General features: G+C 40.6%; 1 protein-coding gene across 1 annotated transcript in view; it reads left to right on the top strand.

The window, feature by feature from the left end:
- Nucleotides 1–14,122, top strand: part of nsg2 (neuronal vesicle trafficking associated 2) — a 40,357-nt gene extending 26,235 nt beyond the window's left edge. Inside the window, exons 4-5 of the mRNA XM_030069707.1 lie at nt 9,546–9,656; nt 12,433–14,122. Of these exons, the coding sequence (XP_029925567.1) occupies nt 9,546–9,656; nt 12,433–12,630 (309 nt within the window). The 3' untranslated portion in view covers nt 12,631–14,122. The remainder of the gene's footprint in view (nt 1–9,545; nt 9,657–12,432) is intronic.
- Nucleotides 14,123–16,776: the final 2,654 nt, after the last annotated feature.

The following is a 16,776-nucleotide window of genomic DNA, read 5'->3' as shown; positions in this document are numbered from 1 at the left end:
TGAAGACATGGACTGGATCTGCTACTCGGTCTTGGGGAACTGGAATTGGGACTGCAGCTACACGGGCTCTGAAATGGGACTGAAGCATAACACGGGCTTGGGGAACAGGGGCTGAAACAGCAGCGATGCATGCTAATGGGGGCCTTCTGAAGTTCAGGGGACTGCTGCAGTATAGGCACTGGGGTCACAGTCTGCTGGGGCTGGTAGCTAGCATACTGGTGGCTAGCATGCTACTGGCTAACATGCTGCAGCTGAAGCACTGAGGACGGCTTGCCAGGCGCTGGAGGCTGGCCGGAGCTGACAGGATGGGTTCTAGCACACTCAGAAATCTGCCAGTGAGCCGCTATCATGCAGCAAGTTAGTTGATAAGCCCCACCCCCGTTTCCCCTTCTGAGGATCAATAACGTAATCTACCTACCTATCTGTCTGTCAGTCTGTCTGTCTATCTAATGTTTAACTCTAGGTATTTCTGTTGTCTATTGTTCCGTTACTGTAGGGTTTATTGAGCTGAATCAAAAAGAAAAGAAAAATCATTTCCAAATGCAGTTTCCAACAGAGAATCATGATTTGACTTGAATCTCTGACTTGAAAAGCTCACGCCCCCGGACAACATCATTCCTGAGAGAAAAACACATGTACTCCTCTCCAATTCATGCAGAGATCATCCCTCTTTGAGCTCCGCCACACAAGCTGCAGGACCCAAAGTCCTCACTTTGTTCCTGCAGATCAGCCAAATGGCCAATTTGGCCTGGCCCAACACAAAATTCAGCCTCTCACTTCCTGGCCTTTTATGCACAGAATGAACCACGAATGTCTCACAGAGCAGTCAAAACACATTTAGGTGCAAGAACACATGGATTGTATTTTTTCACTGTGCATGAAAGATTAGAGATTGGAGTTGGTTTTTATCACTGGTTTGAGTTCCCTCTGTGTATATTGTTGGTGATAAATGCTTTTCTCCAAGTGCTACTACATTTTCATACACACTAGTCTTGGGAGTACAGGTGTCAGATTTACTTTACAGAACTCAGTAACTCCATACACCCAGTGATACACAAATGACTCATGCATTTCCCAGGGACGCAGCGATATCTGTTACTCATTCTGCTGTTGTTGCCCTGTTGTTTTATAACTCACATCCAAATAGATTTTCATTTATTATTAATATGAACATCTCTGTTCCACACTGCAAATACTGCAAACCAAGATTGTAATCACTGCTGTCATCCAATGACACGTCCTGGAGTTGGAAACATGGATATCTAGTTAGGACATTAGTGGATGCTAAAACATTTTCAGTGTTCAAAATCTTAAATAGATGCAAGACAATAACAGTCAAGGGTTATTTTATTGTTTTTTGCCCACGCTAAAAGTTTTTGCCTACATGAAAGGGTTTAGTAAATTGACTGGTTTTGTTTTGTTTTACACCCAAATGACCTTGGTGTTATGGAAAGGCTTACTGTTGAATCACATAACTCCCCCCCACATATGCAGAAAAGCAGGATGGGTACTGTGTAAGTATCTGCTAAGCCTGTGTTCATGTTCTCTTGTTGTGGTGGAGATGTAAAAAAAAAAAAAAAAAAAAAAGCTTGCTGACATGACTAGGCTAAAGCACACAATCCTTTTTTTTTTTTTTTTTTTTTAGCTTTGAGAGAGAGGTGTGTACATAAATCTCAACAGGACTATCCAAGATCAGAGAAATAGCACGCAAATGCTTTCTCAGGTTGGACTTTCGTCACTTAAGCTGTTTTTGTTTCCATTTGAGATGCAATGCGTCTCAGCATCTCAGTGTTTGTACTTAGTTGCCACAGTACTGAAACTGTGCTTACCTCAACCGGATAGTCAGTCCCTCAGAGACCCATTCCCCCAGCACATCTCCTTGGCATCCCTCTGCCCTGTCTGAGATACTCTGCAGTGAGGAAGGCTCGCAGCGAGAGCCCTGGCTCCCTAAAGGGTCTCCGCTTTGAGAGTTGTATTTTTTCCAGTGACTATAAAAACAAAAGTGAACTTTGCTCTGGGATTCTTTTGGGGGAAAGACGCCACACATGCAACACCTGGAAAACTAATGAAGAAACGGTTTTCTCCTCAAATACAGCAAAAATTGTTCTGTTGTTTCTCCTCCTGCTAGCAATATTAATTCAGGAAAGCAAACACAAAAACGTATCTGTTGAAGAGTACCACTGACCTCGCAACTAACTTATCAGGAATCTGTGAATGTTTAAAAATGCATCTCTCTCTCCTTCCATGGGACTGCAATCTGCTGTCTTGTCCCAAGGCCACTGCGTATTTATCCAAACTGCTTTGGTCATCATTTTCAAACGATCAGCAAACAGCCTTAAAGGGATGAAACAATATTCCATTTATATTTTTAAGCATTTAGCTAATGCCCTTATTCGTAAGTTGCACATTTATACTTACAATGACTGAGTCGGTAGGTGCTTAATGGCTTTTGGTGGAACCACATTTTTTCCGTAGGGACCAAACCTGTGACCTTTTAGTTATCGGATGGCATTTCCAACCTCTAGCCCAGTAGATCCCAACTGGCCCAGCCTCAGGGTCTGCTTTTGTCCGTGGTCATTAAGCCACGGTCCACACATTGGCTAATTTCAGAGCCATTCAGTTTTACCTCACAAAGTGAAAAATGGGGTAATCCATGCACAAAATAGCAAGAAAAGCACAGTGAAGGCTTATAACCCAATGAAATAAAATAAAGAGTCGCTACAGATTAATCCAATCCTCCAAAACTCAACAGCAATAATACTTCAATGTAAGCCTAATAACAACAACAGCACATTAAAATACTTGTGTTTGGCCATGTTTTAGAGCAAACTAAACAGCTAGATGGTGTCCCTATGGTCCAGCAACAAGCCTGTCAGGCAATTAATTTCAAATCATCAAAAAAAAAAAAAAATATGCCTTAAGAGGAAATGTAAATGTAATATAATCTTATGATTTTATTACATTTACATTGATTATGTGTTAAGCTGATGCTCGATTCACACACAATGAGCAAGGGCTTAATGTCTCAGTCAAAGATGCTTCGGCAGGACGCATGGCGATTTGATGGACACACACTGGCTTTTGCCGGGATCTTTCATCTTCTTGCTTCTTTTTCGTTTCTCTACACACGTGCCCACCCTCGCACCAAACTCATTAATCCCTAAACATCAGCAAACTGTCCTTAAGGGATATGAGATTATTACATCCAAGATAAAAAGTGTTTGATATAAACCTCTTCTCATTTTGTATTAATAACCCTTTTTAATACATTAAGGGGCTCGACATATCTGACTAGTGCAGCACAAGAGGACAGTAAATCTCCTTTTGTGCTGTGCCAAATTCACCATTACAAGGGAGCAGAAAATAATCCGTGAAAAAAGGACGGAATTGAGTTCCGTTTGTGGCGGTATTGAGAGGGTGTCAGCAGGGTAATAGGAAGATGAGTGAAAAATAGTTGTTTATGCTTCCTTCAGTGGTCTATTGATTGATGCATCATCTGATCTCCCATTGTGTTAGCTCTCTGTCTGCCTGCCTGTCGGCCTGTCTCTCTCTCTCTCTCTCTCTCTCTTTCTGCCACCTGGCTCCAAGAGAGGAAGAGATTCTCCATCTGCCCCTGGATCTCCATCATTCTGTCTCTCCCTGGCTTTCGCTCAGCGCTTTATTGTCTCTGTCATCTCCTCCTTTTTTCTCACTTTGCTCTCTCTCTCTCTGTCACTTGGTTATCTGTTTTTATCAGCATCATTTTTCTCCCACATCCCTCCCCTGACCCACACCCACCTTCCGTCTCTTGTCTCTTTCCTTCTCTCTCTCTATCTCACACACATACACACACACACACACATACACATTACACACACACACATACACTCTCTCTGTTCTTAGAGTGAATGTGAGGAGGTGTCTGCTCCCCATATGGCCTGTCAAGTTCCAGCAGTGAGAGTGGGTGGTGTGTGTTGCATTCTAACATAGCATGGCGAAACGAGAAAAAAAGAGAGAAATCATATGTCGAACGGTGGTAAAATAGGCTGTGAAGAAGCATATCCACTTTTGAAATTGCCTTTGAAATTATGATGCGCTGAACCACGCAGCCAGAAATGAGAGGATTTGCAGTGTTGTTTGCTAAATCAGACTTATCAATCACTTATTTTCCAGAAAGAATTAGTGTCACCGAAGAAAAAGGAGGTGGCGGCTGTATGTGTGCACAGTGCGTGTGATATGCGAGATGAGGGGAAGCATAATTGGTCGGATGCTGGAAATGTTTAATCCACAGTCACAGATGATATGAGCATAAAGAGATAGGAGACAGAGCACCAACGCTGCTGCATCTTTTATAATCTGGTTTGACTGTTTGTCTTTCACAGCGGCCAAAGGCTGGAACAGCCTGTTTAACTGACTGGCAACACTTCTAACAAGTATTTGCATCAAATCAATATATATTCCAATCAATGTAATATTTAAAGTCACTTTCGGCAGTTTTGTATGCTGGCAGCTTTAATAATTAGAAATTTAACCTGGCATCAGTAAGAAGCACACAGCTTGCTCATGTTTACTTACTTGCTTGGTGTATTATGCTTGATACCAAAGCGATGACAGAGAGAAAAGATCACATGTTGGTGAGTTGAGCTTTCTCAGGACTAAGTGCTCACTCACTGCAGTTCAGCAGATTCTTCATATTTAGCTTTTCATTTCTCACTTCCTGTGAGTGGATAAGTCCCAACAGCCAGAATGTTTTGTTTAGTTTAATTCATTTGACAATAAAAAATAAGACAAACACAATAAAAATGCGTCCAAGCCATCAAGGATAACACAGTAAAGTCAACAGGCTTGTTTCCTTTGTGGTCCGTAATGTTATAATAGCAAGATGGCGCAGACAGATGTCACAGCAGGCAGTTTCCTTAACACCAAACATTATAAACTGAAAACTGAAATGGTGAAAACAGGTTCAAGCAGCAATAAATCAGGTAAGACACACAACATGCTGCTGCAGCAAATTCAGATCTTTTCCTGTATTCCCAGATTATCCATGAGTCATGAAGCCTCGGCCACTTTGGTGGTCTGTTGCAGTTCTCAGTGTCTGGGATGTTGGGAAAGCTAAATAAGCAGTGCTAGGTGTGGTCTGATGTGCAGAGCAAACAGTGCGATTGTATGGGGTTTCAGTCAGTGGGAATGGGACTTTCTTCTTCATTACAGCCCCACTTTATGATTTACCTCAGTAAAATGGTCATATTTTTCCATTTCCACTCAAAATGCCTTGAACTATGTGGACAGAAAAATGCCATATCTTCTGGCCCTGGGCAGATTCAGAGAAATGATCATATTTAAAGGCCACTGAGTAGAGTCACCTGCCAGCGCTCCCAGTCCATCTAGTCTTTATCAATAGCGCCAGTCCTTGTTGAGGACATGTTGTACCCTCACCAAATTACACTGGGATACTGCACTGTACCTGCAGCCAACAGACATCATGTCTGTCAGTGGTGTTATCTGGGGCGGACAGCAAATAGGATGATGGCTGTGGTGGTGGTGATAGCTGTTGAGGATGGCATATGCTGGAGTGCTAATGACAGGCACAGCCAAACACACTGTATTAAACAGACAGCAGGATAACAGTGATGGGGAAAGATTATTCTATTCTATTCTATTCTATTCTGTTCTATTCTATTCTATTCTAGTGTGTGTCAGTGTGACCACAACCTTGCTTTGGGTTTATCTGTCATCAGATAACTAAGTAAGAGCATTATCTTGTCATAGAAAAATACAACATCGGGCCAATAGACACTGGCAGATGGAGTGCATGAGGAGTCTTTATTGTGTGAGTGCTAGCGTTATCCTTTACCTCCTAAGGTTTACTGGGGAGTTCAGGCAGATTATGAATAATGTAGAAAGGTCAGGAGAGATATTTAATGGATTTATATACTGCACGATTATAGCTATAGCAACAATAAATGTGGGTCAGAAGCTATCAGCTGCGTTAGACTGCGGGTGGATTTGCTCTGGCTTGACCTTTTGCCTCATTTGCTGTGTTAAATCAACAGTTGAAATATAATTTAAGGAACCAGATATTCTAAAATTATAAGAAATATTTTTATATGTGTAAAAGCAACTGAGAGAACATTTTATTTTCTTTGAATTTTTAAGTCATTTCTGATAGGCAGATTTGTTCATTAAAGTGATTTGTTTTGCTATCAGACAGCGCTGACAGTACTGCACCAAATATTATATCAAACATTTACATACACTGAAGAGCCTATACAGGCTTGCTGTGCTTTGCATGCCAGGGTTAATCCCACTAATCCATTTCCTGTATGTATGTTGCTCCTTTAAAACTCAGCACCAGTCAAGGTCCATGAAATAGATTTTACTGTATTACTGTCTGCCTGATAACTGATGATGATGTAGTTTCATTCAGTAATAAATCTGACTGTTTCAGAGTTTGACACGTAACTGAAGTGCATATGGAGATTTAAACATCCTTGCATTTCAGTTATGGAAGAGAGCAAATCTCTTAAGTCACAAGCGACTGCTGCTGTTTTATTTAGACGTGTCAACAAGTCTTAACCGCTCATTTCATGTTTCAACGTGTCTGCCCAACCGAGGCAAAGTTGCGACTCTACATGCACAAAACAGTTGCTGGTTGCTCCGTTTTATGAGGAGCTTTACAGTAATCCTCTTAATAAGCTGGTTCATGTACATCACTATTCAAAAAGGAGGTCACGGTGGGTCTTAATAAGTCATGCCATGTCTATTGCTGCTCCAAAAAGGGAGTCGCCGTGACTCCTAATGCATCCTTTAATATATTCCACTGTGATGTGCAAGATGTAATTTACCAAGAGTGTCAGCGGCAACCAAGACACAGTGTCGTGTCCCCCAGCTGACACCAAGTCAACAGTCACTTAGCCTGCGTCTCCGTGTCCACCCCCATGAGGCTGATGGAGACTAATGATCACACCATGTGTAATTGCTCTGACATCTTGCTGTGACAGATCATATAGAGAGCAGTAAATCGGGGAAGGCTTTAATGCTGTTCTCTGACGAGAGATGGAAACAGAAAATTGGAAATATTCTGCTGCCATGGAAGGCTCTTTTTATTTTTTTGCCTTGGTCAAAGGAGTAAAAATGTGACGTTTTGTGGCAACAAAACTGTTTTAGTGCACAGCTCTGGATTGTGAATAAAACAAAAATATGCACACAAATGCAGCTGCTGGCATATGCACATACCCCACGCATGCACGTAAACACACTCACTCACACGTATGCATGCAGGCAAGCATGCACCCACACCCAAGAGGCATTTGGAAGTTGGCAGACAATACCATTCTTAGACACAGCTATCCTTTGCACTTAATTTGCATAATTCTAATTAAATGCTCGTTCCGTAGTACCCAACCAGGGTGTCAAGTAGAAAGTGGGAGAAAACGAATTCTTTTATGTTAATCTGCTTTACTACGACATCGTCTAGCCTGCCAGGGAAATGCATATTTCATACCTCAAACTACACAGAGGACACAGACCTTTGTATTTGCATCAGTCTGCAGAACTAAATGTATTCCAGCATGTTAGATTAGACCTCCTTAAGCAATGATTAAGCATTTTTACACTGCAGAGCTACTTTGTATCTGTACCAGTGCTGTGCCATGCAATTCCTGATGACATTTCATAGTTACTTGTGAAAACTGACCATAACATTATAGTTCAGTTCAGTAAAATTTAGTCTTTGATTGGTTAGACATCAAGTCTGAGCGTGCTGAGAAGAGGAAAGTGAATAAATTGGGTTCTTCTTTCATTCCATTTTATTCCATTTTTTAAATGCATTTTTGTTTAGACCAACCACTGACTGACTTGATTAGCAGCACTTTAAACAAGACATGCTGCTGGCAGTGTCAGAAAATGCAGTTAGAGTCAGTTTATTATTGATCTGTTTGCCGCCTCCATATTTAATATAAAAAAAAAGAGCTTTTTCTTCTGTCTGTGCCTCTAAACAGCTGGAAATATTCAGTCAGAGGAGTAAAGGCTAATTGATTTCCATTCCAGACTTGAGTGCATTGAGAATAACGTACATCTGTTGCCAGCTACATTACTGATTGATTGACAACATTCCTTCCAAAAAAAAAAAAAAAAAGACATTTAGCAACTGAAAAATAAGACGCCTACACCTACAAAACAATTGGCATTCAAGCAGTACTCAGTATAGCTTAGTGTTGATAGTAGTAGCTGTCTTCCAATGCTTGATTACACACTTTCAAATGATATTATAATAAATTGTATTTTTAATGCACTTAACAGGACTTTTTTTTTCTTCTAACAAAATAGAAATATTGCCCATTCAAATGGAGACAGTTTATTCATCTACACAACAGGAGCTGGTGTCTTGGAGGATTACTTGAAGATTTTGTTCAAATTGAGACAAGTCTGCAGTAGCCTCAGTGTGCTTTCTGCTCTCTGTTTGGAAGTGTTGTGTTTTAATGGGAAAGGAGAGGAGATTTGTTTGTATGTACCGTAGCTGAACCATTCTTTAACCAAGGGAACTGATGAAAAACAGTGTTGTGCATGAATGTGATACAAAAAAAAGCTTGTTTACTGAATGTGCGCATGTTTTTAGTGAACAATGAACAGAATGTATTTGTTTGCAACTAATGAACATAAATGTGAGCTAACACACTGTTTTACGGCACCCGAGGCCAAGGGTTTACAGTAAGCAGCACGCAGTGTGGCTAGTGCAATGCACTGCTGAAGCCTGTCCATATGAATAACTTTTGTGAACAAATCAGATTCCAGTGGAAAAAAAAAAAAAAAGTCAGAACGTCAGCCACATTGGCATCAAATTTGTAAAGACACACTGAGCTGAGACATCTTTGGAAACATTTAAACAAGTGAATTCCCAAGAAGCTCACAACAAATCATTAACAAAGAGTAAAACCATGATAAGACTGATCTGTTTAGAGTTGTTGTGCTACATGAAACATATATACTCACATTGGGTTTTCATGGCTTTTACGTGAACTGTAGTACCTCTATAAACCGCTATAAATCATAGCACTTATATAGTAGTACACAGTAATTAATTTAGTTTGGGAAGTGGGCAGTGGCAGGGATTGGAAGCTGGAGATAATGGCAGATAATGAAAAAAGAACAACTCAGAGCAGCTCCTTTAAAAAAAAAAAAAAGAAAGAAAGAAATGAATGTGAACTAGTTCATTTCTGGGACTGTGAACTTAGTTGAATATTAAAAATTGCAAACGCTGAACGTGAACTGCTTCATTTTAATGAGTGAACTGAGCTCTGAGCTAGTTTGTGTGAAGTGTGAACTCGCACCACACTGATAAATATACTTTTGTGTCACTGGTGTCTTATATTTATCCAAACCAAGCAGCACTGTGTTGGTGGAATCAAGGTAGCTTTTAACAATGTCAAAACCTGAGTCATACATCATTTAACTCAACAGGAACACCTTGCCTTGAGGAGCTATTGACCTCAGTCAGCATTGTCTTTCCATTTATTATGACTGTGCGCACACACACACACTGACCAGAGTGTTTGTCCTCCCTCTAGGTGACCATTCTGATCATCCTGGCTCTGGCCTTCCTAGCCTGCATCGTGTTCCTGGTGGTTTATAAAGCCTTCACCTACGACCATGCCTGCCCAGATGGATTCATTTATAAGGTATGACCAAAGAGTGGCCTGTATTATATTTATAGGCAACGCAAGGTGAAGCAAGTTTATTTGTATAGCACATTTCACACACAAAGGAAATTCAGGCTGCTATGCATAAGGAAAGAATGCAATAAATATAAAATAGCATAAAACGAATAAACAGTTGTTGGAAGCAGTAGGTTGAACATTTAATAGAAGCAAATCTTAGATCTTCTGGAAGTTTGTTCCAACTATGTGTAGCATGATGCTGCTCCATATTGTTTTAACGAGGTGACTACAAGTTTCATATAAGAGACTTTTAAAGGGTATTGGAGATGGCACTCTGATTGGCTGATTGCATGTTATAGGCCTACCCAAACACACACCCACAATTAATTAACAGACCAAGTACAACCCTCTTGAACCATGTGCCTGGCACAACGACCGCAGCTTCCCGTAGCAATTTTTCTGTCAAAAAAATGCGTGGCAGTTATTCTTTTCCAATAAAAGACCACATTGTTGTGGGTTGTACCTTTCACAATCCACCTGTCCTGCACCTGGAGATAGTCAAGCTGGGCGGTGCAGTGAGTAGAAAGACGGTCTCTCAGTCAAATCAGCCAAGTTCAGTCCAGTATATGTGAAAAACATCCAATCCCTACCAGCTCCCGCGGTGCGGACCTTGACCACTGACCCCACTGTAAAAAGCGGAGGCAAGTGAAAAGAGTGTCCACCGGCTTTGGATTGAAAGCTTTCTCTGCCTTTCTTTGTCCCTCTTCTGCTGTGTCCCCCACCCCTGTCTAAATAAAGAATTAACATGCTGAGGCGAGTGGACAGCCCACTCTCCTCTGGAGGACAAAAAAAAAAGAAATAACCTGTCCTACTTTTACTTATTTTTAAGGTCATATCACATGGACAAGTTAATGAGGCATACGGACAGGCAATTTCATCGGTCATATCAATGATTCTGTCATTGCCAGTAAATTTGGTCTTTCTACGTGCAAAGAGAAACCAGAGAGATCCTCAAATGTCCCTATCTGTATCTCATATATTTTGATAATCTGCAAGTTAAATGTAAGCATCACTTACTTTTTGCCTTTGATTTGCCTCATCGACTTAGATAAATAACTCCTGCCTACATAACAGTAATCACCATATTATGATCACTGACTCTTAATCCATATGGCTGAAGGTAAATAAAAGCATAAAGTGCCTGTGCAGTCATCCATATCCAACACAATCTGTTGTCCAGATGCATCTCTTCATTGTGTTGCTGCTGAGTCTACGGTAGAGGGACCTGCACAGCCTGTGTTCTTGTCCTTTTCTTTCCTTTCCTTTCCTCACAATGCGCAGCGCTCATATGAGGCTAGTAACTTTCAGAGTGCTTTGTGAGAGGTCACCTTGGAGGTCTGTGTCTCTGGACAAATCTACTGTGTTAGGTGGAATAAATCTAGTTTTGGGCACACAGCCTCTACAGGAGCTCTGACTGCAGTTGGCAGAGAAGTATTATTAGCTCTCTCTCTCTCTCTCTCTCTCTCTCACACACACACACACACACACACACACTCACACACACACACACAGATGTGAACTCATACATTGGCACGTACATATAATAATACTCACATTATTAATATGGTCACTGTGTCCTCTTCTGTAAACTGTGTGACACTGGTAAACAAAAACCTGCAGATCTCCATGGAAAAGTGTTAATTCATTTGTTTTATTGTTTCATTCGCAGCTGCTTTACAGGCTTCAATGGCAAAACTGAAATATATGAAAATATTATCTTAAGTCAACCTTTTGTCGACTATGGCCATGTATACAGTATTCCCCTCTCTGGCTTGTACTGCCAGAATGCCTTGAGACCAATATGGGTCAGAAGTCAGCATGGGGTTTTATTAATAAACCTCAAATTCTTGTTCTGTATTTCCCAGCTGCACAAGAATGGCACTTTTACACTCAAATTTGAGCCACTAGTCCACAGTTTTATCTGAAAACTGAAAGGTGCTACATGCAGCAACTTGACCAGTTAACTAATATTAAATTCAAAAGCTCCGCCTTTCTGTTGTATTATTGCATGTAAACTGGTTCAGATTTGAACTGCAACGTGTGCAGTTGTCTTCACCATAGCAGTGCTGGGTGAGGGAAAAAACATGATTTCTCAGAAAGTTGAAACATTTAGAACCGAAGGCCATAACATAACTTTTTAGTATGATTCATCTAGTAGACCCGGACACATAATTTGTTGTTGAATAATATTGCAGTTATCCTTAAAAGTCAAATTTCAAATTGCGGAAAAAAAGTAAACCATGGCTCAGAAATAACATTGAACACACACCTTTGCCCAAACACGATATTCTGGATGTGCGTGTGTGTTTTTTTTTTTTTCTTTTTATTGTTGTCGTTTTTTCCTCTTCTTTCCTATGTCTAAATGTCATAAATTATTTTGAAGGAATTAGGAAAAGCCCATTCATTTCTCCCATAGATGACCTATTTTTAAACATTTTTTTTTTAGCTGAAAGTCTCAACAGTGTTAAAAAATCACAGACAAACAGCGACATGGTTTCTGGGGCCTACTGTGGTTTTGTCTTCCAGGAAAAACTAACACTAACAGTGCCACTTGCAGAAGATAACTACCAATCATCTCATCTGTGGTCTCATTTGTTTACTATAATTATATATAGTTATGTCACGGTTAATTTGACAATGATACACACACTCGTGTTTGAAAGCGCTACATGTGGCACCATGACTGATAAATGAATCGATAAAACGGGCTGAACGCGTCTCTCTGTGTCCCTTACAGCACAAGCGGTGTATCCCAGCCTCTCTGGAGGCCTACTACGCCGCTCAGGACGCCAACTCCCGGGGCCGTTTCTACACAGTGATCAGCCACTACAGCATGGCCAAGCAGACCACCTCGCGCTCTGTCTCCCCCTGGCTGCCTGGCGGGGCGGGGGGGCAGCAGCACGATGCCAAGCCGCCCAGCAGCGACGGCCACTGAGTCCCCGGGGCTGTGATGGGCTCATGGGTGTGGCGAGATGTAAACATATACAGATACATGCAGATGCAGACATGAACAAATACAGACACAGGCAGATGTAGACGCACACCCACACACACACACACACACGCACACACATAGGTGGATATTTTGAAATATAGACAAAAGAGACACATACGTATACACAGAAGCTACATACGTATGATATTATAGAGTACAAACATGCATGGAGACATAAAACACACAAAGACATGCTAGGACATATTTTGATTGACCTTGTCTGCCCATCTACGTGCTCACACTCTCAAAAGGGGTAGGGGGGTCATTATTGTCCACACACAAACACACACACACACATACACAATACACCCAGTCTGCTCCCATGTTCTCTCCCCTGTTACCATGTTTGACTCCCTTCTTCTATTTCCTGATTTATTTACTGTCATGATATATTTATTTTTTACTGTCATGTATGGATGTTTTGTATTTGATATCAACTGGCAACTGTTTGTACAAAGGCACGATCGAGTCGATGCTGAATTTCACGCTTTCTCTTTGTGAGATTCTCCGGAGTGTGTATAGTTACTGTAAATTCATTCACGCCCCGCTGGCCCCCTGCCCTCGCTCTCTCTCGCCTCTCCTGTCCGAGCCGCGCGTAACTAATGTCCGTTAAACACAAACACACACACACACACACACACACACACAAAAACATTTCTTATCCCAGCCCAAATTCTGTCTTTGCAAATTAACTGCGGAACGTTCTCACACTGGAAGGGAGGCAGGAGTTTGGGTTACAGCCCCGATTGGAACTGCTGTGCGTAAGGAAGGTTTGCCTAAAACATCCACACCAACAAGACATTTTGAGTTGACTGAATGAAGTATTTGATCATGGCTGTTTGATAGCTCATGTACAATCACAATTTTCAATGTTCTGTGCTATACATTCTGAGTCGGAAATGCCCCAGTGACCCAAGGTGTACATAGCTCTGTGCGTTCAGGCTAGTTTTTTGTGTGTACATGCATTGTAGTAGCTTTCATTACGCGAACACTTTTTGTTTTTTTGTTTTTTTTTTTTTTTTTTTTTTTTTTTTTTTTTTTGTTAAAGAGCGACTGCTCCTTCATGTAACTGTTCTTGCATATGGCTTCTGTTGGCAGTCTTGTAGCTCCATAATAAATGGGTGTAATAGCTTGTCTGAGCTGATGAAAACCCCACAAAGCTAAGGATGGGAAGGGAGAAATTATGTGTATCACTGTCTCTTGCCAAAACTCTTATTTTCTGCTGCGTTTCGTTACGTTTTTAGCCGAGTTTGATTCCTGTAACTGTTTTGTTTTTTTATTTTCAAATTTTCGATCTGTTGTCAAGAACGCTTTTATGAGATATTGTGATGTTGTTAGTTGATATGTAGCGATACCTAGTGTAATTTATCAGTGTGCATCCCTGTCCCCTTCTCTAGGTTTGAATTCAAAATAAAACAAGCTGTGACCTGTACCGAGTGTGTTGCTCTGTGCTCCCAACATGCCCGATGAAGCCCTGAGGTGGTGTGCTGTTAATGAGAGTGACAGCATTTCATACATCGTGTTGTACTACTCAGGTGCTCCTGAGTCCGTTCAGATTCATATTTAATTCGATATGCAAATGCCCAGGATAGCCAACAGCAGATATGCAGGCCGTGCACCAGTAATACTAGTGCGATTGACAGTGAAAAAATACTTGAAAAAACACCCATATCTGTATTGGTACAGCATATATTATTAATCTACAACGTGTGAATGGCAGGTAAGGCCTAGATTTATATACAGCACTGACAATGTTTGCTTTAGTGAGTGACATGAATTGCTGGCTCCCTTAATTAGAGGCTCGTGTTCTGACTGATCTGTCAGCTGTCTTTGTCTTTTTCACCACGAGAAGAGAGAGACACCTGCTGAATACCAGAGCTCAGAGAGAGAGAGAGAGAGACAGACACAGAGACAGATGGAGACACCGACAGACAGTCAGAAAGACAGAAAGAAAGGAAGGAAGAAAGGAGACAGACAGGAAGAAAGACATTTAGTAGTATTTTGACAGACCGAAGAGTTACTGAAGAACACAGCTGAAGAAAAAGAAACTGAACCCAAGTGTATGCCAATGTACACATGGATTCAAAATACATACTCTGAAATGTTGCGAGTCAATAAAGTGCTAAGTGCCGACGCTGCACAGTGAAATTTCCATGCAATCAGCTGCATTTTATGCCACCTAACATTCATGGTTTTCATTCGATGGAGCTCTGTTTTACACATAACATTGGCCTTAAAGTTGGTAGTTCTAAAACCCTGAGGTAAGATGGCGTTTTTGAGCCATGGATTCCTTGGTGAGATTTCTTTTTTTTTTTTTTTTTTTTTTTTTTTTTTTTTTTTTTTAACCCCAGAGAATTTTCAATTTGTGCAGAAAAGTTTTGTGGTTAACGTTAGCCTGAGAAAGCTTGTTGTTCTGACATAAATTATTCCCATTAACATCTCAGTATGTGCTTTAAAAGGTGTCAAAGTTGCAAACCAGATGCTGAAACTGTATGGGTTGTCCAGATGATTACATGTCATTATGATGAACATGTGAAGTCATCTTTTTTCTGTGCTCCATGTTTTCTGCTCTGGGGCTGGATCTCCTTTTCATTCCCTCTACTATCCTGTTTACTGCACATTTTTTAGCATTTCACATCTAGCTAGGCGCTTGAATGTAGAAAATGACAAATTGGTAGTTTATTGTAGCCTAACGTTAGTGTTGTGCCTATATTAATTGCATGTGTCTGAAAAAAAGTATATTAGTCTGTGGAGGTTATTGTATAAACAAAGCATATGGGTCGTAATAGCTCTGTTTGCAACAAAGCTCATTTTCTGAAAATTTTGAAATCCCAATCAAAATATTCGTTGGGAATCTTGAAGAAACTTCTGGGTTGGCCAACAAAACACATCGTCACTGAATCTACAGTAACAAGTGAGCATGTCTTCCTCCTGTCGGACCAGTCAGCATTAGCATTTATCATTCCTGCAAATTTGATTGAAATCAGCCCAGTGAATTCTGAGATCACGGTTTAGTTGAGCGTCATATTCAGTATCCATCAAGAAATTACATCAAAATAAGTTGTCAGCCACTGTAAAACTCTTTTGCTTGATTGGACAGTCCTCTCAGGATTTCTTACACACTGTCAAGTCATGCTGCCTGTCCAGCCATCTGAGCTGTGTCACATAAACCACAGCGTGTCGCAGTGCCGCTGACAACACGGCTGGAGACGCGGTGTCACCATTCAGTTTGCTCTCTTTCAAAGGGCTTTCTTTAATTGATTTTCAGCTTCAGATGACAGTTTCGATCCAAACCACTTGTTCCTGTCCCTCCGCCTCCCTGCTGAACACTAAAGTGTAAAACAGCTAGTTAAAAGTATGACAGAATACAGATGCACGGTATTAAATATATAAAAGGATATCACCCTGTTACATCAACACAAAGCCAAAGAAAGAAGAAACACAAAGAACAAATACAGAACACAGGAAAAAGAAAATAAAGTGTCAAGAGAGCTGGTGGAGTGTCAAGAGAGTCCCATCAAGGCTGCAGTTGTGAGGAGATGAAAACCTAATGGGTATTATTCAGAAATTACTGAGAAAATTAAAAAAAAAATTAAAATTAAAATAAAAACAAAAGAAAATAAAAAACTTGTTTTTGTTTCAAAGGTCTTTTTTTCAAACTATCTTTTAGGAACAGAACTATTTTCATGTTCAGACTCAGGAGAGTTTTCCTCCCTAGTTTTTCTTCTAACTTACATGATTATTTAATTAGGACAAATGAAACCACAATATAGGATAGTCTAGGTTTAACTGAAGGGCCTGGCAATACATAGGTCCTCCAGTGCTACATTTGAAAAGCTGCCTCTATTCCCTAAGTATTAATAAATATTATGACATTGCTTTATTAAATACACAGTTCTGATTGGTCACTGAAAGCATGCTGCTTTTTCTGCATAACAAACCAATGTCTCACTTCTAACCTTCACCTTCAAGAATTCCTGTCAATTTTGTTGACCTCCAATGTGCCACATACCAAACACTATTTATTAGTAGAAGCTTGCAAATTACTATTTCAGGCTGTAATACAAATGATTTTAAAGCAGTGTC

Source organism: Myripristis murdjan, chromosome 14 (genome assembly GCF_902150065.1).
Source record: "Myripristis murdjan chromosome 14, fMyrMur1.1, whole genome shotgun sequence".
Taxonomy (NCBI): Eukaryota; Metazoa; Chordata; class Actinopteri; order Holocentriformes; family Holocentridae; genus Myripristis; species Myripristis murdjan.
Note: the sequence above shows the minus strand (reverse complement) of the source record. Positions and strands in the feature narration are given on the sequence as shown.